Raw genomic sequence first — 26,772 nt, 5'->3', positions numbered from 1 at the left:
CCTTACGTGCACCGGATTCACAAGGACATTCTGGAGTACTACGTGGATCCGGTGAATTAAACTTTCAAATTAGAACGTGGACGTAGGCCCTGCGGAAAATAAAGTTTGTTCTCTCTCTCTCTCTCTCTCTCTCTCTCCAGCTGCGTTTGGGGTTTCTTGTCGCGCACGCCACGAAGGAGCCATTGGCCGGTAGAGGTATAAAGCTTTGATTTAACACAGGTTCTTCGTCCATTCGGCGGAACAAAATTGTGGCACCCGAATGGTGGCCTAACAGCAGTAGTTGTGTGACGGACAGAACTTTGACGAACGTCGTATCAATAAAATACACGCACGAATAAAATGATTGTACAAGAATGTTAGAGTTTATTGGTATATTACCAGCCTTACAGGTTACACGAGTAATCACAGGTTCCGTAGACTCAGGAATGGATTGAGCAAGCTACTCAATACCACATAAAACAGCGTGCCACAAGAATGTTTGTGATGGACGTTTCCCAAGTTTTATTGCTATAAATATAAAGCACGCAATTATTGCAGACAGTAGATACAGGGCGGGTTAGCTAAGCCAAGTTTAAGTTAAGCTTTCCTTATTCACAATCAAGACTCAGTGCTCGCGGCTGCGTCAACTGGCTCATGTTGCAAGGCCAGTGCCAGGGAAAAGCATAATTGCTCCCGCCATTATGAAATCCAGCGAAATTGTGTCAAGTGCGCTACATTTTCAAAACCCTATTTTATTACTTTACTATAAATATACACATGTTCAAATACCTTAGTGTAAAGCTATGCTTCCTCTATGATATTGGATGTAAAGGGTATTGTTTCTTCTGGACATGAAAAATCTTTAGCAGCCACACAGCCGATAACAAAGCATTGACGGCTGCCATTGTGTGAAGGAGCCCACTGTACGATCCAAGCTTGTCTCTGAAGACTCCTGCGAATGCAGATAAATGAAAAAGACGTTGCACTAATATATTCAATTAGGCCTATTCAATTTCAATGAGTTAGCTAACATTAACTAACAGCCGTTTGTCACATCGTAAAGCTTATAGCCTTATGAAACAAGATATGTAAGTTGTTTTATGTTCAGTGTTGACCTGCAAATGTTGAGGAAGGTGTATTTTTTCTTCCTCTTTCTCGAAAACGTAACCTCTATTTAGTGCCAAATAGTTATACACCAGCGCACTCAGTCAACTTGATTAACGCGATTGAGTTATTTTCTGCACTTTAGAGCATACACAAATAGGGAACAAAGAATTAGCGAACAAACAAAGCTCTCCAAGGTTGAAATCCGGTGCTTCACTTAAGGTTTTGTGGGTGCATTTAGCGCTGATTTGCTCTTACGCCCACAGAATGTTGTATTATAGTGACGAGATATTCCGTTTTTTCAGAAGTGTATATTAGTACAATCATATACTAAGAAAGTGGGTATATGTCTTACCGACTAGCGCTGGTCGAAGCATTGACAGCATTCCAACGCAGAACGACAAGCTTCCTAATATGATCGGCAATTTCTCAATGCCGAAATCCTTCACCAAAGCCGGTGTCTGGAGAGCTATTCTTGACCCGCAGGTTGTACCCATGAGAATTGAGGCAAGAAGCATAGCATACTGTGCCGTAAACCACGCGAGAAGCTCAAATGCTAACACTTCGATTAAAAACCCCAACAGCATGACTGATTCCAGTGATATAATCTTAGAATCTATAAGAAGTCCTCCCAGTGGTCTAAAAATGATATCTGTCACAGAGAAGGCGTACAGAAGATAAACGCCCTGCGATGGAGATAAGCCTCTGTCGTTTGCTAAGTCAGTTGACATCAGCACAAAGAGACCCATTCCAAGAACGACAACCGCGAAAGACAGGGCATCGACCCAGAAATTCACTGCCAGAAGATGTCTCGCAACATCAAAAGCCGTCTTTTTCGCCTGCTGTTTCATTCCAGGATTACATGAATTGGCGGAAACGTCACCTTTTTGCTTTTTGGTATCAGCATGCACCTCTGGTTCTTCCTTCGTGTTCTTTAATGTATATAGCTCTATTCCAACGCTATCCTTCCCCAAGACACAAAGCTCCGTTGCTTGCGGAGTAAACTGATGGACTGCGCGATCAACGTCATCCTTCTCCAACCCGCATAGCTCCATTGTTTGTTGAGTAGACTCATGGACTGCGCGTTCAACGTCGCCCTTCCCCAAGGCGCAAAGCTCCGCTGTTTGCTGAGTAGGCTGATGGAATGTACGTTCTTCATCTGCAGTTTGTTTGTCAAGAATACCTGCTGCTTTCCTATTTGCAATCACCGATTTAGTTATCCATGGTGGGCTCCTAACAGCTATTGCGAATGGAAAGGCATTCATAAGAATTCCTCCATAAAGCAGTAACGATCCCCGGGTACCATAGCTAGCACGAAACCACTCGACTACGGATGCAAGAACAATGTCGAGTCCGGCAACTGCTGAGATTAAACTGCAGGCCGTCGTCCTCCGCTTTTCAAAGTGTTGTGCAACTAAGATGTTCACACCGACGAATAGGCCGCACCGTGTGACACCTGCAATGATAAAAACATGTCTTAGCTGCAAACTTTCCAAGTAACAAAGAATCTGCATTGACATACACTATTATGTTGCGACATCCTATGCGCGGCGATAAACGTCGGGCAATTATCTACAGTTTCTAAATACTTTCGCAAGACCCTTGACAATTTGACTAAACTCGTTCTAAGCAACCCCACGCCCCCCCCCCTTCACCTCCACTCTCCCGCCCCCTACTCCTCTCCCCCCCCCTCCACCCCCCCCCCCCCCGTGGCGTTGTGAAGTCAGCTGGTGTGAAGCTGAGAAAGTGCCCACACTAAAGAGGCTCGTCGTACTGGAAGGCTTGTGCGGGCGAGACTGCAAGTAGCATTGTGGGAGGCGGCAACGTGCGTTGAAAAAGCTGATACAAAAAAAAATTTTGTGGGTTTTACAATTTACTATACATAGGATAGGTACGCAAACTTTAAACTCTGCGAACAATTACTGGCCAGGTAACGTATCAGGCCTACCAGCGGCTTCGTAAGAAAACCGAATGTGAGCGAAACTGGCGAAAGGCTATATTGAGGGAGTGTTTGTGTGCGCACTGACCTTAGATGCCATAATGCTTTTTCACGACTATTCTTGTTTATAAAAAAAGTCGCAGAGGACATCTATGTATAGGTGTTAAGATGTAAGACGCGATAACATTGCCTCGTCGTCAAGGGGGAGCTTCGGACGGAGCTGCGGCTTTTGCCATTCATGCTGTCTGAGCGCTGAACTTGACGCTGAACTTAACGCTGAACATAAACGCTGAACACTGAACCTAACGAAACTAGGAACGACAGCCTTATGTGGCAGAAGCAGCTTCACTGCGCATAGGCGGCAATTGACGGAACCAAGTATCCTTTCTGTCTTCTGCGCAGCAGTCGGTAAGCCTACTGTCACGCCTTCTAGTTTCCACATTCGGTTTTAAGCAACCACGACCGAATACAGCTTCAGGCGCGAATTGTCTTTTGCGTGCGCAGACATACTTCCCGGTTGACTGAGAGTTTTAGCTGATCGTTTTCGATGGTGCGCTCCGGTATCGGCGGTACGCTCGCCGTAAACGGAGCCAACGCCGTTTGCGGCCAAGCGCGCCACGCATGCGCAGTGGCATAGGCGGGTGGAAGGTGGCTATCCGTGTCGGCGATGCGTTTTTTGAGGGCAGACACCAAAATGTTGGAATCTGGGCGACGAAGGTCAATTGGTTTGTTGCCACTCAGTTGCACGAACTGCCACTTGGGAAGTACTCGCTGCGGTAGGGCTGGTAGCATGAGGGACTGCGTAAGATATTAATGCTCGCGCAGAATCACACAGTGCAGTATTCAATTTCTGAGCTTCGCGACGTTGGTGAACAAGTTCATCCAATGGGCTCAGTTGGGCTTGTTCCTGGAGAGCAACTATAGAGATGATGCGTAGAAGCGCCGTAATTGCTCTCATAGCCTCTCTGTTAATCTCTTCCAGTAGATCCCACTGGGTTGCCGTGAAATGCTGGAACTGAGCGGAGTACACCCAGCGCGTTGTAAACCTGCTCTCACTATTTGTCACGCCCCGTGTGAGCTGGCTCCACCAGGTTTGGGAGCAATACGGCGTACTAGTGACAGAGTTTGAACAGCTTCGTGTATAGCCTAAACCATCCAAGCTGTCGCCGTTCCGACTGGTGTATCAACAATCTCAGGACTTCGATAGCTGGGCTCTCCTACAGTGGTTGCCCAGCCAGATGAAGGCGGATGGGACAAGCAGCAAGCTTTCGGTGGCCCCAGCGGTTGGCAACGGGTGTGTATGTTGTTTTACTCGTTGATAGCTGAAGGCCCACCGAAGAGGCAAAAGCTGCGGTGACATCCAGGGCTGACTGCAGGAAACTCGCTTGAGTTTCCAGGTCATGGTGAGGGCTCCGCACGGTGATGTCATCGCCGTAAATGGGATATTTAAGATCCAGTACATCATGAAGGCGTCATGCCAGTGGTATGAAGGCCATAATAAACACGGTCAGAGCCAATACCAATCCTTCGGGCACACCACGTGCAAGAACGAAGGAACCAACAGCTTCTCCGTGAAGGCGTATGGCAGATGTCGTGTCTTGAAGGAACGACTGTATGAACTGCCGTACCCGCATGGGAAGATGGAGCATATCAATTGAGTCCAGGATAGCAGCGGGGCTGATGTTGTCATACGCGTTTTGGATGTCCATTGCTAGGTTGGTCCGAACACCATGACTGCGGGTTGACGACAATGTTGATGTTGCCAAAACGCTAAGCCCGTCTTCTGTGCCAAGTTGGGCGAAAGCCGAATTGCGCGGGGTGGTAATACCCATGCTGTTCAAGTCACCACGACAATCGAGTGGCTAGCATTTTCTCTACAGGCTTGAAAACCGTCGCTGTAAGTGATATTGGCCCCAGGTTTTCGAGCACCGTCGCTGGCTTGCCAGCTTTTGGTATAGGAATTACGTGCGCTGCTTTTCAGCTGCCAGGGACGACTCCACTAAGCCATACCTCGTTCATTGAATCGAGGAACTGAGCCAGCACATCATTGCTTAAAACTTGAAGGCTTCGTAAAAAATAGAGTCTGGACCAGGGTGTCGAACCGGAATTTTTTCGGGTTCGGTTCGGGTTCGGGTTCAGGCCTTCCGGGTTCGGTTCGGGTTCAGTTCCGGCGCACCATTCCGTTCCGGTTCGAACCGGTTCGAACCGGTTCAAACGGGTTCGAACGGGTTCGGAGAAAAAAAAGCAGGCGTGTTTTTTTTTCTGTTAATTTTTTTGTGCTCGGTTTTCATTTCCTTGTCAGGTTTTCTTGTTAAAAACGAAGCCATAATGTAGTTTTTTTGGTGCAAATGTTTTGTTTTGGCCAAAAGTAAGCAACCCTCAATACTTTTTTCAACTTTGTTCGAAATCTTGAATGCTTGCAGAAAGTAGTCAACCAACACATCCAGTACTTAGATCAGGGAGTCGGAAAGTCCCTCAGACAAAAAGTGCTGCTCTGTCCCCATCAGATAACTTACAAACTTGCTTGAAATATTTTTCTCTCTTCCCCAGCCTTAGCGTTCTTCTACCGCTGGAATGACGTCATTACAGCGATGTAGCGGCTATTTGCCGGCTTTCCTTAAGTTGCGACATTAAAATGAAACCACAACAGCGAAGGAGAAACGGAAGGCGTATCTGCTGGGACGAGCAAATCCCGCACTGCTCTTCTGTGCTGGCAATAGCTATAACTTTTGCAGTGCTTCCAGATGCGAAGATAAGAGCGAGAGCGTTGATCTAAAGTGTTGAAGAGTTCCTTTAACTGTAAAATGTACTGCAAAATGTTTTCTATAGTAGGTCCACGATTACAAAATTAACTGAAGCGAAATGAAAAATTCGTTCGGACACACAAGACTGCGTATTTGTATGAATTTGAAAGCCCTGCTTTTTATGGCCGAAGTTTATTTTTATTGATTTAGTTTCTTTCATTTTTATAATTTAATTTAATTTTTTCTTGGATCATAACACGGCAGTTTTATACCCCGTAGTTGTTTTCTTGAAAAATAAAATGACGGACGATTACAACACTCGCTAATGCGAAATTTGAGTGCAGCGCGAACTGTGGTCTTCTCGGCGACGGCGCATAGATGCTGTGCCTCAGGAAGTGATCGGGTCATCAGCTAATGCACGACGGCGCGCTGCATACTCTGTCGTTATCTCATAAGGGGTCGCCACTGGTAAGCACGTCTCGCACGGTCACGGAATTATGCCCTCCCCCTTACTCTTTCGTCATACTTGCAACCTCCGTTTTCCTGCCATTTCTATCTTCGGTGGCGTCTTCGTTCTCTCGGTTACAACGAGTCCGACGCTGAGGGATAACGCGAAACCACAGGAGCGGGTGCTTAAGGGCTGCGCTCTAACGCATGGCTCTACGTAGCCGCTGTGCAGCCATGTGATCCACTCCCTTCGCCGACAAGTGACGGGCCGCACATCGTCTCCAAATAATGCGTTCTCGCCACAGTCTTCTGGAAGGCAAACAGGTATCCTCCTGACAAGTGCGTAGCACACGGGTGCCTCCGACGCCTCCCCCTCGGTGCAACTCCGCCAGAAGCTTCTGGTAATGGGCAACGTCCCTGCAGACTGCCTATTGCCCCGTCCTACTAAGCAGTCGACCCGTCCGTCCACAATCGTTTTAATGCGTAGCATTCTTTGCCCACAGCAAGGACCGTCTAGCCCCCTTCATTTCCGCAAGAATACCGATTTCGCGGGAGTTCCACCTGTAATCTTTATAATAGCGTAAATGGAGAATAACTGGTCGCACAAAAGTTCTGAAAAAGTAAAAAATAAAAAAAAAGTAATCACCGAAACTGGCAAACCGTGTGACACCCTGCATTTCCACAATAATGAGGATTCAGGGAAATTTCCACCTGTAATCGTTATATACAGGGTAAATAGAGATAATTAGTCGAACAAAATTTATAAATGTCACAAATAAAAAAAATGTAAAATAATTGCGGAAACTGGCGAACCGTGTAACACCCTGCATTTCCACAATAAGGCAGATTTCCGCGAGTTACAAATGTAATCGTTATAATAGCGCAAATGGAAATAATTGGTCGAACGAAATTTTGAAAAATTATAAAATATGAAAAATATTAAGCAATTAAGGAAAATGGGAAACCGTATAACTGCCTGCCTTTTCAAAATAATGGATTCGCGAATATTCTATTTGTAATTATAGCAGCGTCAATTGAGATAATTGGTTGGACAGGATTTATAAAAACCAGAAAATTGGCTGTAAAAACTCACTGAGGACAAGCGGCGTAGGAATGCTACGCATTAGTAGATAATTGTTTGAATTTCTGCAGAATTTTTTTAGTACAGTCTTTGTCAAAATTTTGTGGGCCACGGTGACCGTGGCCGGAGCAGGTGCGCGGCCAAGCAGGGGCGCTGCGCTTGCTGCTGCCGGCTGGTTACGCGGCTTTAGAGAGTGAGGGGAACTTTCGCGCTTCCTTTCGTAGTATCGCCTATGGTATGGCTGGCGTGATAAGTGCCGTGGGGCCGAAGGCGCACTCCGATTCAGCGCAGGCACTTCGCGCAGCACTTATCGCGCCGGACACACTACAGAAGCAAGAGCGAAAGTTCCTCTCACTCTCTCTACCCGCGCAACCAGCCGACAACGAGAAACGCAGCGCCCCTGCTCGGCCGCGCGCTTGCTCCGGCCACCGTCGCCGTGGCCCACAAAATTTTGACAAAGACTGTACCCTGGAGTGTCGCCATGGTACAGTATTTTGCGTCTCCGCCGCCTCCTCTCTCCGTCCGGGTGTCTCGTGGCGGGTTGCCCCTCGTCCCGAAATCACGCATCCTCGCAGCAATCGCCTGCCTGGCAGGGAGCCAGGCAGGCAGGTAGTTTACTGGCGAGCGGGAAGTCTTTTTGGCGCGCAGGAGAGCCTGAGCGCCCAACATCTTTCTTGGTTCCACCAAATGTCTAGGCATGCGCGCGCGCATGCACCCCTGTTTTCGCACAATGAGGCAAATAATTTTGCATTTGAATAAATTGATTGGTCTGCTACGCTTTTCATGTACCCCTTGTTTCTAGGGCGCTTTAGCTTTAAAGGAGCCATGAAGAGAAAATACAACTTCGTTTAATTTGAAAGAACTAGGATACAGTATCTCACTCAGCTCCATTGCAGCCCCAAAAGAAGTTTTTTTAACGAAAAAAAAAGCAAGAAGTATTTAATAACTTTCAAATTTTGCGCCACAGTGACATGTTATGAGCGAGATTGACGTCATACGGGCCAACAATAAAACATAATTTTCAGACCGTTAACTGCACGTTAGCATTCAAGTGATGCGGTAAAATGGAACTAGAGACCCCATTACAGACGTCCAGTCATGTGTCGTCGCGACAGGTCAGTTAGGGGTGCGCCAATCGCACAAACAAGGTTCCGTGACGTCATAGAAAAGTTGCGGGAAATTGGATAGGGGGTCGCCACGGCTTCACACGTTTTCGTTAATATCTCCGTTATTTTTTCGAAGATTGCGATGATATTGGTATCATTGTTATCGGGACTAAGCAGTCTTTCTAATAAACCCAACTTGTATTTTCTCTTCATGGCTCCTTTAACACGAAATCATTAGCACTGCTAGAAGTCGAAAACAGTCCGGCGTCGGCGTCAACCTGCGACTGTCAAGCGTGGCTGGTGGCGTTTAAAGCGATTTCCTTCTGCTAATCTTTCATATGCTAACGTACCAGTTCGAAAGAAAGAACGGCTTTAATGACTCATTGGACGCCGTGTACAGGACGCCATTGGATAGGGAACCACCGGAGATAAGAACTTGCTAAATGGCACTTCAGCGACAGGTGAGAGCAGTTGGGCTCTATGAAAGATAATAGCTGAGTGAAGTCACAAGCAGCAGTAATTATCCCTCGCAGAGAGAGGGAAAATGAACTTTAAATAAATATAGTAAAAGTTTAAGAGAGGCATCCTCATTCAAGGGGTAGAGTCGACAGTCGTTTCCATCAAGAGAAACTGATCTTCCAGGCCGGAGCTGGCCAAGGCTTTCTCCCAAATCTCTATGGAAACGTGTAGGTTGGGTGGATCTAGGGTGGACTTGTCGCAGCCGCCTACTGTGTGTATGACGTTCCAAGGCTCCCCACAGAAGCGACGAAATGTAGAGAATTATGTCCCGTCAAAGAGGTGAAGACTGGTGATGTGTGAGAAGGTGTTAATCCGCAGTGCACGGAATAATCTTTCCTGGTTATTCGCTAGCAATTGTGCGGGAAGGAATACGTTCTACGGGAGAGCTTATAGTGCTAATTAATTTCCTGGTATGTATACAGGATGCATGCGCTAGGGCTCGGCTTCATCAGCGCTTGCTAAGGGGGTCAAATGTCCAGCCACGAGGTTGGTGATCTTGTCTGCCGGCGATGCCAGTATGAGCTGATGCCCATACAATCCTGGCTGGTCTCGTTGGTGGTCTCTGCTTCTTCATTCGAAGTGTTGTAACATGCAATATATACTGTTGACAAAGTTGCGCCACACCTGATATAAGTCTGTTATTAGACATTTGGAGGCCCTTAGGCTAAGCGCACATGCTATCGCCTCTTCCTCAGCTTGGAAGGGGCTGTGTTCGGGGGTTGAGATGCTACACCTGCGTAAGGCTGCCGAACGATAGCACGAAGAAAGAGAAGGTATCGGATAATGCTATGGGGTGTCTTCGCATCACACCAGTTGATTATTCCTTTTTTTTCTTTCAGTTTAGTTTCTTCCTAGTCTTACCTCATATATATACACATTTTGAGAACCTTTTGGTGAATATAAGACATGCAATAGGCAATAATTTTTTAACTTCATTGCGAGATGTGTATCTTACGCGAGAAACACCATAAGAGCGTAATACGTGCATAAAAAAAGGCCTTTTATAGCATTCAGGTGGTCGACACATAACGTTCCGCCTATTTTGTGCGTAACTAAATTTCCTGATTGGTCGAGAAAGAGAACGCTGCAAAATTTACAAATGCCAAGGACCCTAAATCTATCATGTTTGGTCCAACCTTCTAATCCGCCTTAACTGACTCGCTAATTCCTCTAATCCATATTAATCAACACCAGAGTCCCACTAATTCACATTAGTTCATTCACTCATCTCACTAAACCACCCTAGTCTACCCGCTAATCCGCGTTGATCGACTTAAATCCATGCATTGAAATGCTATCGCATTTACTTTAAAAGTGAAAATGAGAAGGCCCCAATTTTTTTTTTCAGTTCTCATGTTCTCCTAGGGCAGTAACCAAAGGACACAACGGCACTGTACAAGAGAAAGTGATGGTGATGTAGAGAACTGTGAGTGTTTGTGCCTCAGTGCTGTTTTTCTATAAGTGCCCACTCAAACTAATATAAGTGGAAGATACGGATTTATTGTTGATGGTGTCCCTGAAGGCCTTCGCAAGCGGACACGGATGCATTGGAATTAACAACATGAAAATTTCTCCCGATTTTGAACACGCTGCAGATAGAAACCATAAAGAATACCCCATGATACGTTGCCAGGGAATATGCGTTCTAAATTAAGTTATTGTAAATGCAAAAAGATAATTTAAGAAGATGGGCAGTATCTAACGCAAACTGATAGTATATACGGACCACTTTACATTAAATTGAGGGCAGTAGTTAGAAGAGAACATGATGGGCCTTGGGAACTGCAGACTATGCAAAATATTGCGTGGTGCTGTCTGGCGAATGGTAAACATATCTTCGGATGCAAGGTAGGGTACCGGGATGGAAAACTAGAAATCACAGTTTTGAGGCCCCGGAACCGGTTCGGAACGGTTCCTTCAATTCGTTCCGGTTCGGGTTCAGTTCCAAAATGGCGGAAAAAATATGGTTCCGGTTCAGTTCCGGTTCCGGGCAAAAATTCGGGTTCGGTTCCGGTTTTCGGTTCGGTTCCGGTTCCGGTTCGACACCCTGGTCTGGACCAGCCGCAGTTTTCCGCTTAGCACAGTCTATTGCCGCAAGCAATTCCGCCATCGTAAAAGCCGTCCCAATACATATCTATCATTTTCCTTGTTTAGATAGTGTATACCTCCTTTGCAATCCTCGAGATGTGCATACCTTGTTATATATATTTTCACTGGTTCTCTACAGGCTTTAAAGAGCAGTAAGCCCTTTTATCACTTGAAATTTAGCATCAACTCACAGAAAAAAAGTTGAGCAACTGAGCTGTGTCCAAGATATTATTGCTTTCACGAAGCTCAAGCGACAAGCGCTGGAGAGATTTTAGTCTTTATTTTAAATTTCACAACTGCTGGCCATGCCTTAAATTCTCGTGGTTACATTCCAAGCAGATAGACTAGGTCCTAGTATAAATTCTTCTTTTTCGGACGAAGATCGCTAGCGACAGTCAGTTGAAGTGTCTTAACAAGCCCCCCGTCTGTAATATGTCAGCCAGTCTCTGCAACCAGTTTGGCAATGGCGTAACTCGTTTAAACCTTTTTATGAACGTTCTTACACCGGTATCGCTGCATAAACAGGCATTTCTAAAACTTCTCAATTTTTTTGGAGCTGGCTTTTCACATCAAATGGTGGTACACATAGCGATGATACGTTTGGCAGTGCAGGCTTAAAGTATACTCTTTGAACCTTAAAAGAGCCTCTTTACAGTCGAGGCAGACCACCTTATCCATGCATTTAACGAATACATAAACGTGTGCCTACCGATCTCGAAAGGCGCAACATTACGAAGGCATTATTTTAGAAAGGCACATGCCGCCTAGAAACCACGCCAAAAAAGAGTTATAATGATAAAAGCTAACACTAGCAAGTAAATTACACATAGAATACCATATTATTTGTAAAATCACTTCCCGAATTGATTACAGGCACCTTGAGAAACTAGGAAGGACGCCACAGAAAAACGTGCACCGCTCTGCTCTAGCAATCGCTAATAAAAATGAGCGCTGCTATTCTCTGTTCCAAAGGAAGTAAGGAAACTTCACTAGTCAAACTTTGAGGCCAAAACTGGCATGTCGGCCTTCACATAGGAAGGGACTAGGGGAAGTTGTGGTATTACGACGTCATGGCGGGGCCTCATTATACTGCTCCGTGGGCCGCATGCTCCCCGATGGCGTAAGGTTGCCACCCCTGGCCTATTTCAGAATTTAATTAAGAAATAGGCCACTGCTACCTGCCCTTTTGCTTTTTTTGCAATTTGACGTAACTTCCAGAGAGAGAGAGAGGGAGACAGAGAGACGGAGAGACAAAACTTTTATTGCCACAAGGGCAAATTCGGGGGAGGGGTGGTGACCGAGGGAGGAAGGTCCCCGGTGACTTTGGCAGCCCGGGTGACGATGGCATCTTGCACCGTGGAATCCGAGCTGTTCAACGCCCCCGCCCAGTGATAACCGTCTCGATATGGGGGGAATGGGTTGTGAGGGCATTGCCAGAGGAGGTGATCCATGGTTTGGACGACCCCACAAGCGGGGCAGTGGGGTAAAGAGTACAGACGGGGGTACATGCGGTGCAGTTGGGAGAGGCAAGGAAGGGTGTATGTTTGCACTAAGCGCCATAGGCATTCGTCGGCGTGAGGGGGCCGCAGTTGGCGGGAGAGGCTGTAATGATACGTAATCTCATGAAAGGAGCCGATCTCGAGCTGACAGGGCTTCATGGAAGTGATCAAAGCTAAGGTCTGCTCGGAAAGTGAACTCTTGAGCGGCCGTTTGCTGCCTCGTTTCCTCCCACACCCGTGTGGGCTGGGGTTCACACCAGCTCGCTGGGGGAGTCAGGGGGATTTTGAAGAGGGATTTTGAGTGCCCGGGGAGAGATGCAGCCCCGGGCGAAATTTCTACCAGAAACATTCGCTGCTTTTACCTGCCGCGGTAGTACATGTTGCTTGTTTACTTGATCTAATTTATTGTTAAAACCCATTCTACCAAACTATTCATTACTTTCGTGGTTAGAAGCATTTATGTCACATCGGGAACAAGGCGTTTATATTGATGACGTAGCTTCCAAATCTGCAGTAGTTCAATCTCGAGTCCCTGAAGGATCCGTGTTAGGGCCACTTTTGCTTCTAGTTTTAATTAACGATATCTCTAGCAACATACCAATAAAATTTAAGATATTTGCCGATGATTGTGTGCTATACCATGAAATCGATTCTGCTAACGATCAAGAACTTTTAAACATGTCACTGAAAAATATACAGGAATAGTGCCTGAAGTGGCAAATGTCTATTAATCTAAAAAAACTGTTTCAATGACTATAACCCGTAAAAAACATCCACTGAATTTTTGATATCATGTCGGTAATTGGTATTTAGACGCAGTGTCCAATTACAAATATTTAGGTGTTGTTTTTACTTCTGATTTACGGTGGAATGAGCATATGACATATATCCCAAATAAGGCAATAAAAAAGCTCGGCTATTTAAGACGAACATTGGGAAATTCAACGAAGGAAGTGAAATTACCAGCCGACAAAACATACATTAGACCCGTACTAGAATATGCCGCGCCGGTATGGGACCCGTATGCGCGAACGAACGTCGACAAACTAGAAAGAGTACAGAGAAAAGACGTCAGATTTATTTTTAATTCTTATAGCTGGCGCGTATCCCCATCGAGTCTCCTTCAGGCCGGAAACTTAGAAAAAAAATCACGCCATATCCACGGAATGAAAGATGATAAGTGGGGCGAAGCTCGAGAGGGGGAGATCATAGGTAACCGTAACTCTCCCGTGAAAGTTCGCCCATTACATCATTAAGAAAGACGTAAGACTGTGTGCGTACGTTGTACAAATCAACTTTTATTTTCGGAGTCAATGCTCCCAGGCCCAGACCTGGTGAAAGACCCCGCGCCATCGAGGACTACCCCGCACCTCCACCACAATTAGTCACGTAGGATGGGACACAACGGTAAAGAAAGAACTTTTATTTAGGGCGAGAGAGAGAGAGAGAAAGGACTTTTATTGGTTATCCTGCACGATCGGTGAGGGGGATCACCACACAGGGTTCCGCCCTCACCGTCGGCTGTTGGTGTTAAAGACGATCCGGAGACGGGGCCGCGTCCGGCCGGAGGCGTCGGCGCTGGGGGGTCCGACGATTGACGTGATCGGGCAGCCGCCCGCGCCTCTGCCTGGCCAGAGCTGTCTCCAGCTGCTGGATCACCATGAGTTGGAGAGAGAGAGAGAGAGAGAGAATATTTTATTCACAGGTAGAAAGTGAGGAGGAGTTGTAGGGAGCGCTGCGAGATTCAGAGGCCTCGGTCCAGGCTTCTGCTGACGGCTTCTTGAATGAAGTCAATCAGGCCGCGTTGCTCCTCTTCTCGTCTAGGTGAGGTCAGCCACTCTCTAGTGTATTGGTTTCTAAATTGGATGTATTGGGGGCACTGCCAAAGAATGTGGTCTTGGGTATTTGTAATTTTGCACTGTGAACATGATGGTAAGGGTGTTGTTTTGCCATATCTGATGAGATGTAGCCTCGCAGGTGTTTCGAGTGTTCCGGCTTGTGCTTGTCGGAATAGGGTTTGCTGCTGTCTTGTTAGGTTAGGGTGGGGAGCTGGGAGTAGTCGTTTCGCTGTTTTGTATTCTTTAAGGTGAAGTTGCGGGTGAGTTGGCTCCTGAGAGGTCGGACTTTGGCAGCCGTTGCTGGGAGCCCGGATGTATGCGTCTCGGGCAAGCTGATTAGCCTTTTCGTTTCCCAGTACCCCGGCGTGGCCAGGAATCCAGTACAGCTTCACAGTTCCTTGAATATGCTTGAACAGGTGTGCCGCCGAGCGGGATATATGACCGGAGTCTAAGAGTCGACATGCCCTCTTGTTGTCGGTATAGATATTTAGGGGACGGGCTGGTTGGGAGAGGTGGATAACAGCTTTACCAATGGCGTATAGTTCCGCTTCTTTTGCTGAGTTGAACTGTTTGTTCCCTTCTGTATAGGATCTGTTGAGCACCGTCCAGTACGCGACAGCCCACGAAGTGCCTTTTCCCGCCGCGTCCGTGTATACATGCATTTGCTGGGGTTCTCTTTCCGGTTTCTTATTGAAATATTTGGCCCTGATGGCTCTTCGCTCTGCGTGTCTAGTGCCGTCCATATTACTGGGAATGGGTGCTATCTTTAACTGCTGTCTGTCTATAGGTTCTATCTTGCAGTAGTCGTGCACCGTTGCTTGGGAATCATAGCCGATCGATTGCAGGAGTTGAATTCCGGCCTTGCTTTGCCTCAGTCTCCTAAGTTGGTTGTGTTTGTGGACTGAGACAATTTCCTCAATGGTGGCTGTGGTGCCCATGTCCTCGATGACCTTATTACAGGCGGTTATCGGTAGTCCTAAAGATATCTTTGAGGCTTTTCGTAGTAGAGTGTCCAATTTCTGCATTTGGGTTTTGTTGACGTTTGTATAAGGAATGGAGTATCTTATGCGAGATGTGATGAGTGCTTCCTTAACCCGGAGTAGGTCTTCTTCTTTAAGTCCTCTCTGCCTATTGGAGACACGTTTCATAAGTTGGAGTAATTGTTCTCCTTGCTTTAGAATCCTGTTTACTGTGGTGTGGCCCCCGCCATCCTTCTGGAAGTGTTGGCCAAGAATCTTGATAGTTGGCGGGGTAGGGATGGCTGTGCCCTGTAGCGTAAGCTGAATGGGGGGTGGCTTCCATCTTCTGTTGGTAACCATCAGTAGTTCCGTTTTTTCCGTGGAGCATGTCAGGCCAATTGTTTCGGCTGCTTCTTGGACTTTATTGAGGGCCTCTTGTAGTTGTGTTTGAATATGTCCAGGGGAGCCTGTCTTGATCCATATGGAGATGTCATCTGCGTACATGAGGTGATGTACGTCTTCCACCTGGTTTAGCGCCCTGTGAATTTTAAGGGCTGCAAGGTTGAACAGGGTGGGAGATAGGAGCTTCCTAGTCGGGGAGTTCATATTTTGCACGACATGTTGTGGTAGTTCCGGTGGGTAACCCCAGACTCTGTGTTCGTCACACCCCCACAATATGTGAGGCAGGTCGCGCGCACCACAGCACACGTCACTCTGGTAGAGGTCCGGACAGATGTGTCGCGCCAGAGCTGGCGTGAGCGCTGTACCAGTCTGCAGCTGCCGAAGAAACACTCCTCTACTCAAAGCGAATGAGGCTTCGGTGCTTGTCGGCGTTGTTCGCGATACCAGGCAAGGACTTCACCGAAGCTCAATGCCGGGTGCGAATCGTTTTCCTCGTCGTTGCCTTCCGATCGCAAGAGAGGGGGCGAGGTGACTGCGCGGTGTGCGAGCTCGCGCGCAGTTCTGTCCGCTTCCTCGTTGCGGTTTGGCGTCCTTCCCAGAGTGGTTTCCATGTGCGCCGGGAACCACCTAATGTGGGCCCGCGCCATTCTATTTGTGGGCAGTAGTCCATGGGCGGGTCGCCCAATGATCCCTCTGCTGTAGCCGACAATGGCGGAGCGTGAGTCACTCAATACTGTGATGGCCTTGTCCAACTCACAAGTTAGCGCCAGCGCGATAGCCGCCTCTTCTGCCGACGTTGCCGTATGAGCGGATACGCTACCGGCTGTGACGCATTTGCCATCGCAGGCCCGTATGACAGAGAGTGCAAAGATGTGGGGCTTGTTCTTGTACATGGCCGCGTCAACGTGGTATGCCTGGGCGTCATCCTCATACGTTCGGGCCAGTGCTTTGGCCCTTGCTTCCCGTCGCCCCCTGTCATGCTCCGGGTGCATGTTGCGAGGGAGCGGCGGTATGGTCAAGTGCCGGGTCAAGCGGCCAATGTGCCTTTTCTCCACGTTCGGTTGATCTTCTTCAGTGGGAAACTCGTTTGGTGCGGTCATCCCTGCTTTCTGGAGTATTATTCTGCCCGCCTTCGTGGCGTTTAGGCGGACGAGCTGTGCTATGCGCTGTGCCTCTCCGATTTCCTCTAAAGTATTGTGCACGCCTAGCCGTGCTAGGGCTTCGTTGCTGGTGCTAGGGAGGAGAGCCAGGACCGCCCTGTGCGCCTTACGGACGGCCGCATTGATTTTATCCTTTTCATGCTGTAACCATTTGTGGAAAGCTCCGACATAGGCGACGTGACTTATGACGAAGGATTGCACCAATCGCAGCAAGCTGGTCTCTCGCATGCCCTGCTTTTTCGTAGCCACTTGCTTAATGAGACGAGTGGCGATGCCTATTTTCGTGATGAGGCGGTCAATCGCTAACGTGTTTCCTTTGCCTGCGTTGATGTGCATGCCCAATACTCGAATGCTGGACACGTGAGGGATGATGCCATTGTCCCCTGTTCGGAGGACGATATTGGCTGCTTCTTCCTCAGCGCTTTTCCTCCAGTGCCCTGGTGGAGGCAGGATCAACAACTCTGATTTCTGGGGGGAACACTGTAGTCCTGTTCCTTGTAAGCATCCGTCTATCCGGTGCACGGCTTCCTGTAACCGGTCTTGGATATGTCCGGTCGCACCACCCGCGACCCACAGCGTCACGTCGTCCGCGTAGATGGTATGCCGGACGTGGGGCAGGTCGGCCAGGCTGTCGGCTACCGGAATCATACCTAAATTAAAGAGAAAGGGGGAGATCACCGCTCCCTGCGGTGTTCCCCTACTTCCCAATCTTCTCTCTTCTAGCTGGAGGTGTCCGACATAGAGCTGTGCTGTTCTATCGGTGAGAAAGGCTCGGATGTATTCATAAGAGCGCTTTCCCAGCCCTAGTCTTGTGACTTGTGCCAAAATAGCGGAGTGGAGTACATTGTCAAAAGCGCTCTTGACGTCCAGTCCTAAGATCGCCCGGCAATCCTACTTGTGCCCGAACAAGACGAGAGGAAACGAGCAAAGGTCCTTGCGTCTCGTTCGATCTCCGAGAACGACTGCCTGCGTTCGTGGCGTGATCTCTTGCGTGATCTCCCCCTCGCTGTGCACGTGCGCTCGCGCCTCCGTTGGCGAACACAGACAAGCTCACGCTCCCGGTGCCGAGTTTGCGCTGCCGGTTGCAGCCGGTTCTTGCGCGTGCAACGCGGCCCACTGTGCGACATCTCCGAAAGCATGCGGCGGTCACGTACCACGAGACAAAAGGTATAGACAGACCCATGACTTAAGGAGCTTCGCCCCTAAAATTAGAAACGCGACGTCACCGGGACAGGCTAAAGTTGTTCTATTTATTATACCATGATAAACTTGGCAGAGACAAAGCAAGCTACCTCACAATGGCCGATCTCCGCCCGATGCGTTCATATCCCACAAAAAAGTTAGATTTTTCATGTCGCACAGACGTATTTCAACATTCCTTCTTTCCTCAAACAGTCGCTAGTTGGAATTCCCTACCTCAGAGTACTGTCGAATGCCCTACTGTGGATATATTCATGAAAAACCTCTCTATTTAAGTAGCTGTCTCATTGTTCACGTCTAACTTCTTCCTTAAGGGTATATTTAATATTGCAGTGTGCTAATCGCTGCTTCTGACTTTCATGTTCTCTGTGCCGTAGTGGTTTCTTGTCTGTGAACGGTGCCATTCAAAACAGTTGTGCGCGTACGTATCGTGTTCTCTCTTGTGTAAACATTGTGCCGTTTTTTTTTTCTTTCTCTCTTTTTTCCTCAGCTTTGTGTAAACGTTTTTCTCCGAGTACATTTTCCTTTTTTTAAGTTATTCCTTGTATAGCAATTTTAGTCATCGTGCCGTGTTTTCTAATTGCAAATAATTGTTATCGGCTCACTCTTCTGCGGTGGCGCGTTAAGTGTCATGCGCGTAACATTACTGTGCAGGCATGCGCTTTTTCTGTTGTGTTTTCTTTTGTTTTCTTTTGTTCTATGACAAATGTTGTCAATGAGTGTCGTGTTATTTCTTCTGTGTTGTATTAATATGTACCCAGTTAACTATTGCATCCTTCTGAATGTAAACATTAACCCTACCCTTCCCAAGGCGTGGCTCTCAAGCTGGCAGTATTCAACGAATAAACAACAAATAAATAAACATATAAATAAATTGTTTTTTGTAATTCATCTAGGGTCCCGTTACAGTTTTTAACATAGGGACCATAGTCTGTATAATACTATCAGTGTACAACTTTTTTGGAATGAATAATAAACTCAAACTGAAATATCAGCTTCACTAAGCGACTGCGCACTGGCGAAAAGAAACTCCCTGGATAAATGTAATCGAACGGCAACTTTCCATCGACATGGAAGCAAAAAAGCATTGGGTGTTGTAGCGCTCGCGGACGCTGTATACAAAAATAGCTTTCCGCCCCTTGTGAATTTCATGAGCAGAAAGCAGTCAAACGTAAATAATAGTCCGCAGGGCAGGTGTCTCGACAGCTTTACATTATAGTATGTATTTTTCTGCTGCACTGGAAGAAATATCCTAAGCGGAACCTGAAGGTACCTGAAAGGCCTCTAATAAAGTAGCATGCGCGATTCGGCTGTGTGAATTGTTCTGTTTTGACGCACGTAAAAACACTTAAAAGGGGTACCGACAGAGAATTTTGAAGGCGAGATAACTTCGGAGATAGATTGGTGTGAACACACATCATCTGCAAAACATCAGCGGCCAATACAGATTAAAATATATTTAAAATCAATTTTAAAGTGTGCGAAATGCAACAGAGCAGCCAGCAGAGGACATTGCGCAATCGAAATTCCCTGGATGTTTTGTAAATAAACAACATGCAAACACGTCACGAGTTTGTGTTTGGCACTTCCGCACTGCCGGCGTTTTCCGCCGGCTCGCCGCTCCAATCGGAGAACTGGGAGGGCGGAGCTTCTGCTCTCGAGAATGAACGACCCGATCGTTGTCTGCGTAAGCGCCGTGATTTCGTCGGCTCATCGGGCAGCGATTCCAGGCACTCTATTGTTGTTACTTTTTTATTTAGATTGGAAGGGAAAATGCGCCGGAGACACGGAAAGCCCACTGAGCTAGCCGCACGGTCGCTTTGCAGACGGCGGACACGTCCACGAAGTGGCGCAGGCCGGCGCTGGCAGCTCGAGTGATAGCATGTTACCGCTGCACGAAATTAGCCTCAGGTACCAACCATGGCAGCTTAAATGAGAAAAGAGTTAATGATGCGATGGTGGGTTGCATTAAAAATTGTCTCTGCACCGCTTACGAGAGCGGCAATCGAATATCTGCCGCAGTGCTAACCCGAACACATCTGTAGGCGGACCTGTAGGAAGACCGGCCGGCTGCTCCTAGCGCGCGTCCTGCCAACCACTGTCTCGAGCGTCGCACGTCGTTCTCTAGCCGCGGCAGCATTTGCCCTCGCAGCGCCTGCGTCACGTCCACGGTCGGATTTTATTAAGCGGTTCTGGAGATAAGTACATGGGGTCATTCGCAGAAACTGCCGGCGACGCGGATTCCACAGTGCTACGGCAGCTCTGCTCTGTGATATCCCTCCGACAGTCACGTGGCCTGCTTTGTTCCCAAATTATCCATCGTTTCGCGGCACCCGCCAAAACCGAAACTGCGACTGGCCGCATTGAAAATGCTTATAGTTAAACAACCGTCTCACGCTGAAACGAATGAGGTTTCTACAGGGGATAAGTAGGTCACTAGCTACTTATCGCAACAAAAAAAAACAAGATGCAAAATTTTTGTGTCAATGCCCCTGTAAGAAAAACTGTCCGGCCGCGCGTTGCCTTGTTATACAAGCGGTCGCGACCCTCTTTTCGCTTTGGGTTTCAGTAATGTTTCTATAAATATTTGAAGAAGACAGCTAGAGAGCTTTTTCGGAAACGGGATTGTCAAAGGTTAATTCAGAGGATACTCTCCAGGATATTCAAGGATATTCAGCGGAGACTATCAGCACCTGTTCATGCCATGGGCGTGACAGTCGACCAGATTAGGGTTACATGAAGCAAGGCTTGAGTCAGAAAACAAAAATACTTATTTTGAACCTGAAGTTTAAAAACAACTTATGCGCTTATATGCAAGCGTTGCATTTCATACTGAAGTAAGATGGCAGGTTGGCCATGTTGGTGCCGATTCAGATTGACGGTGAAAGAATAGCCAAGAAACGCAGGGATAAAAAGGAGAGGGGGCGATGCAGAGCGCTGACGCGGGGACGACGTGAGAGCTGTGACGTCAGCACTGTGCAAGGGACGACGTCAGGGGACGACGTGTGCAGGGGACGATGTCAGCGCTGTGCGTCGTCCCCTCTTCTTTTGTCACTGTGTTTCTTGCGCTGTTTTTTCACCATGCATTCCATAGCATTACCGTTTCAGCAATCTACCTCGGCAAGGAACACGCAATCTATGCATTTCACATAACAATTTTGTGTCATTACAGGAGTGCCGATAGAACGGTTTCTTACCGTGAATAACGCCAAGAAAAATGTCAAGGAAGTAGACACTTTTGGCGAAGTAGCACAGGCTGACAGAAACGCCAGTGATTGAAGAGCAACACAGCAGCACTGTTCTGCAGGAATATCGCCGACACAGAAGGCCCACGAGGGGTCCTGCGAAAAGTCGCACGCTTTTGGAAACAGACAAACTATCTACCGAAGTTGCACAATTCCAACGCTGACATTTTTCCCCCTGAAACTAGCCCTCCAATTTGTGTGCCCGTTACAGTCGGGCTGAAAACCGTAATCGGCATCAAAGCGGCTAACAGCTGTGCAATGAATACGATGTCCTCCAAAAATCCAACTCAGTATAATACAGAACAATGCATCAACATCACGTGAGTAAATTTGGCTGCACCGATTCCACAATCGGCATGCCTGAGCCAGCTGTTGCAGATAGTTCTTAAGTTCCAATTAGATTCTCGGTTAAGTCGTTGTGACTCCGAAGAGGTACAGCGATAAAGTGTCCATCAAGCGCAAGGTAGTTTTACTTGGCGACAGGGAGGTAAACCGAGGACCATCATGCTCACTGGTCGCCCCGGACACGGAAGTGCGTGACTCACGTACACAATGCGCAGCCATATCTTTATACAAAGCTTCACCAGTCATGATCACGGACGTTTTCAAGAACTTGAAGATCCGCGTGTGGAATTTATAAATTACCAGAGAATGAACGAACGGCCCTTCAGATATAAAAGTACTGAGTAAAGGCACTCGACATCGCCGAAATTTACAATGTTGCTTGCTTTAGTTTCAATGCCACCGAGAGCAGGAAGATTAAGTTTAAGAAGCACAAGGCTACTCGCTGCAACAGTTGCGTGCGCCACATATGACGTTTTCTGACACGTACAGGGCCGTCCACTGTAGGTGCGACCACGGCGCAGTGGCCTCACTCCGCGAAACTCCAGAGCCCAGGCCGCGGCCGCGCATCGAAACAGTGGCGCAGGCGCATAGGGGCTTGGAGGCGGAGCTTCGTGTCGTCTGCTAGCGCGGGAGCGCGCCGTTCTTGCTTTGCTGGGAAGCAAGCATGCTTGTAGTGTCTCGCTCGGCATGTTTGTAGCGTGTTCGAGCGCCGTGACCGCGTTGCGGGAAAGCGCACTTCTTTTATTGCGCCGCGTTCTGTAGTTTCTGCGCACGACAATGGAGCGCTTCCCCTTTTCAGGTACGCGGTCCCAGTTAAATGCATGTATTGTTGAAGGCCTTTCCGGAATGGGTTGTCTGGGGTTAGAGGGTTTAACGCCGCAAAACAACTCTTGCTACGAAGACGCTGTAGAGATGGGCTCCGGATAACCACCTGAAGCTGTTTACCGTGCACTGATACCGTGCAGCAAACGCGCGTTCATCCATTCGGCCTCTTTCGAAAAGCGACGCCTTCTACTGGGATCGAAAATTGGTCTCCCGACCCAGTATATCCAAATACCCTAACCGCTGAGCCACCGTTGTGGGCCAGGTCTATTCGTGGCGGGTTTCTCAGGACTTACCGCCCCCTAAAAGTGCAGAGGGCCAAGGAAGAAACCTTTATTTTCTGCGTGTGCTCTCTAAAGCAAATGGCCATATAACCTGATATGCCATCCGGTCCGTTGTTGTAACAGCGCAGCTGTTCTTAGTTGCCGCAAGTTCGGCGTTGCAGAACAAAATACCAAGGAATTGCGAGCGCTCGTGGGCGCGTGCCTCACGGTGACCGCCGAGCAGTGGATTTAGAAAAAATAAGAAAAACTGTAAAAAACCACGAAGAGTAAGAAAATGTCAGCACGTGCATTGCGGAGACTGCCGAGTCCCCGGATTGTGCAGCGGCTTTAGCAAAAGAAAAAAAAAAACTCCAGGGCTGTCGTTAAACGCTACCGCGCATCTACTTCCAGCCTCCAGCGCTGGAGGTAGATGCGCGGCAAATGGAAAACCTCCAGCGCTAATGCTACAGTTCTAATGGTAATGATGAAAAGACCCCCCGCTTGGGAGAGGTCACCTCAACGGCCACATTCTCTGAACGCCATTATGGATAATTGCAGACGTGACTACAAGTGTGCGAATGCTTCTCGCGACGCCTGGCAGATCCCGCCACCACTGCCTAGAGTCGACGACGAAGAGCTGGTGAAAGGATACCATGCTGAGGATGACTTTCCATCCTCCACTCTCCGCAAAAAAGACGACGACTTCTTTGATGCATATTGCGACGATTACTGGCATCGCAACTATGCAAATAAGGATTAATATTTAAACTTAACGGTATCCGGCAATGCTCACCTACAACCATTTCGCCATTCAAGCCTTCCCTAAATTATTTTTGATAGGAGTGTCGTATGCTAACTATAGTTCGAAGACGCTCGCAGATCGCTCGATGCGTCTTCGAATGTGATCAAGGAACTCATGGAAATCGTCAACCAATATCGCAAATAGGAAAAGAAATTCATTCAGTCCACAATGCAAGTGCTTGTTTATATGCAAGGCATTGTTTGCAATATTAAGCACGTTGAAAGCTTATTGAGCATATCCGTGATTTTTCAGTTTGGGGCGTTTGGCTACAGGCAGTGTCCATTCAGTCCACAATGCAAGTGCTTGTTTATATGCAGGGCATTGTTTGAAATATTAGGCACGTTCAAAGCTTATTGTGCATATTCGTGATTTTTCAATTTGGGGCGTTTGGCTACAGGCAGTGTGTGTGAGGATGGTAAAGAAAAGAATGCAGAACTTTTTGGACCTCAAGAGCGGAGAAGCTGTATCACAATTGTGTAGCTGGAACTGCTGACCACAGCTTCATTACTCACGTAGGCCTATTGCGATGAAGTGCGGGTCGTACCAGAAAGAAGAATACGTAGCAGGTGGCAACAAAGGGAGCACCCGCTGTCTCGCAATAACCAGCCAGGTAAGCAGCGCAAGCAATGGTATATTCATTATAATGTAGCAAACAAGAGTGGAACCAGTCCACGACTCAGCCGGACAGTAGGGCGATTGTGCCGGGTGCGTGTCCCGCTGGCTGGGAGACTGCTTGAACGATCTCGACGATGCGTGATATTCATATACAGGGTGTCCCAGCTATCATACACCAAGATTTAAAAAAAACGAATAATTGCATAACTCGAAGAAAACCTACTGCATAATGTTTGCAGTACTGTGCAGAAGAGGGCAGCATTTGTTTCTGTAATAAAACTTAAATAATTAATTGAAACTAATTAACTAACTGGAGAACTACTGCCCTAATCACTAAAGTGTCAATTAGGCGCTTATAGGTACCCACGACGGGCATGTAACCGCGGTTTTTTCAGCGACGAACTAATTGCGTAAACATTTATTCTGACTGATAAAGAAAACCAGCGAAATATGAAAAATACCACATGATGACACATCCGCACGCATCGTAAAGCAATGCCCTCAAACAGGATTACTCTGAGTTACCCAGAATGAAATGAACAAAAGAAAGGTAGAAAAAATCGCGACCGAGTTTGTGCCTTATCTGCCCACCCGCCCCGCGAATCTTGCTGTTGCTGCTCCTTCCATGCATGCCATTATCAAGGTGATGCGCTGTCTCTTCGGGCGGGTTACAGTCGAAGGAGTTGCTTTCAATCAGCTTATTTGGGGACGCTGCTTTACAAATCGCGCGGAGGTGCCGTCGAGTGGTGATTTCATATTTCGCGGATTTTCTTTTTCAGTCAGAATAAATGAGTACGCAATGATATCTTCGCTGAAAATAGCGCAGTTAGATGTCCCTCGTGGATACCTACAAGTGCCCCTTTGACACTTCAATGATTAAGACAGTAATTCTCGAGTTAGATAATTATTACAATTATTAGTTAAGTCTCATTAACGAAAACAAATGCTGCCCGCTTCTACACAGTACTGCAAACATTATGCACTCGGTTTTTTATGAGTAACGCCATTGCTCTTTTTTTTAATCTTGGTACGTGAAAGCTAGGACACCCTGTATATGGAAAAAGCCAACACACATCGATACCGAAGTCACGAGATCGAACCCAGTAGCTGTGACCAAAATTCCTCGGAGGCAAAATGCACAGATACCAATGTGCGGCGTAATACCAGTGCACATTATATAAATCATGCTGGCCGAAATTATATGTAGCCCTACCCTACAGCTTATCTTATTAAACCAAACCGAGCTAGTTGAGAAATGGTTGCAACAATGCATGCATTTAACTGGGATTTCGGACCTTAAAAGAGGAAGCGCTCAGTTGTGGAACGCAGAAACTACACAACGTGGCGCAGTGAGAGAAGTGCGCTTTCCCGCATCGGGGTCACAGTGCGCTAAGACGCTACAAGCATGCCGAGAGTTAAGCGAGCTTCCCAGCAAAGCAAGAAGGGTGCGCTCCCGCGCTATACTCGGTGACAACTTAAGAACGGCACCGGAAGTTGCCGCTGTGCCTTATCACCGTAGCCGGATGTTTCTCCGCGCGGTGCTACTAGGGCGTTACTGGGAATATTTCGAACATGGCGTGAGCAGTTCCCGTGGTTTTTTGGACTTAATATGCTTATAAACGACTCCAGTGACGACAAACAAACTGCGTGAGACAAGGCAGACGATATTACTCATTCATAGCAAACCCCTTTCAAAACGCGCGCGCACTGACGTCACGGGTCCGGCGCTTTGGCGGAGTGATACACTACATGAGGTGGTGCCGTTCTTGAGTTGTAACCGAGTATAACAGACGACACGAAGCTCCGCCTCCAAGCCCCTATGCGTCTGCTACGCTTAGCTTCGATGCGCGGCCGCGACCTGTGCGCTGGCTCTCCGCGGAGCGAGGCCACGCTGCGCCGTGTTTGCAATTAAAGTGGACGGCTCTGTACGTCGTGTCATGTGTTTTACAGATGCCCGGTAGAATCACCGTCAAATTATTCTTTGGAATTTTTCTACGTAAACGTACATGTGCGTCACCATCCGTGGTCCTTAGAAACATGCAAATGCGTTAATTCTCCACGAAGGTGAACGAAGGGCAGCATTTTCAATAAAATAGGTGCTTGAACATAAGCTGGGTAGCTAGAACATTGTTTTCCAAGCCAATATGCTCACCTGCAAGTTGAACAAGACTGTTGCTGAGAGTGAGCGGCCAGGACGCCCGCTGTCTGGTCACACCGAAAGTCTCCACGATGCCGTAGAAGATCACCCCACTTACACGTACTGTCGACAGGGCCAGAAACAAAATCACGCTGCAGAAAGCGGCAGTTACCCAGCTATTTCGTGAGTCCAGACCAAACACTGGCGCAGGATTTGACGCTACCCGTGTAGCCATCCGCATTGCGACCTGTTGGGTTTCGCCTTAGGTTGTCTGCAAAAATAAGGGATACCTACAACACACTGAACTGTCACCTAAAACGCACTGCACACAAAGGGTTTTTTTTAATCTCCCTGCCTACTTCTCGGCGTCGCATGAAGGAGCACTGCTGGCTCTTTCAGGTCAAACTTTGTAAAAGGAGCACAATGTACAATGAACAGTGAAATTTATTGGCATAATATACACATGAAGCGATTCCAG

The 26,772-nt window shown here is 47.6% G+C and overlaps 1 protein-coding gene across 2 annotated transcripts; it reads right to left on the bottom strand.

Moving 5' to 3' along the window:
- Nucleotides 1–234: 234 nt before the first annotated feature.
- On the bottom strand, nucleotides 235–26,700 carry LOC144179684 (monocarboxylate transporter 7-like). Of its 2 annotated transcripts, XM_077708131.1 has the most exons (4): nucleotides 26,310–26,700; nucleotides 21,263–21,406; nucleotides 1,439–2,539; nucleotides 239–931 (listed from the first exon to the last, which is right to left on the bottom strand). In XM_077708131.1, exons 1-4 carry the CDS (start codon nucleotides 26,533–26,535, stop codon nucleotides 792–794), a joined length of 1,611 nt encoding a protein of 536 aa, XP_077564257.1. In that variant the 5' UTR covers nucleotides 26,536–26,700; the 3' UTR covers nucleotides 239–791. The 2 variants fall into 2 exon arrangements, with proteins under 2 accessions (XP_077564258.1, XP_077564257.1); XM_077708132.1 differs by lacking the exon at nucleotides 21,263–21,406 and having other exon boundaries at nucleotides 235–931.
- Nucleotides 26,701–26,772: the final 72 nt, after the last annotated feature.

Source organism: Haemaphysalis longicornis, unplaced genomic scaffold, assembly GCF_048455015.1.
Source record: "Haemaphysalis longicornis isolate Haplotype H1 unplaced genomic scaffold, Haemaphysalis longicornis Haplotype H1 scaffold_4, whole genome shotgun sequence".
Taxonomy (NCBI): Eukaryota; Metazoa; Arthropoda; class Arachnida; order Ixodida; family Ixodidae; genus Haemaphysalis; species Haemaphysalis longicornis.
Note: the sequence above shows the minus strand (reverse complement) of the source record. Positions and strands in the feature narration are given on the sequence as shown.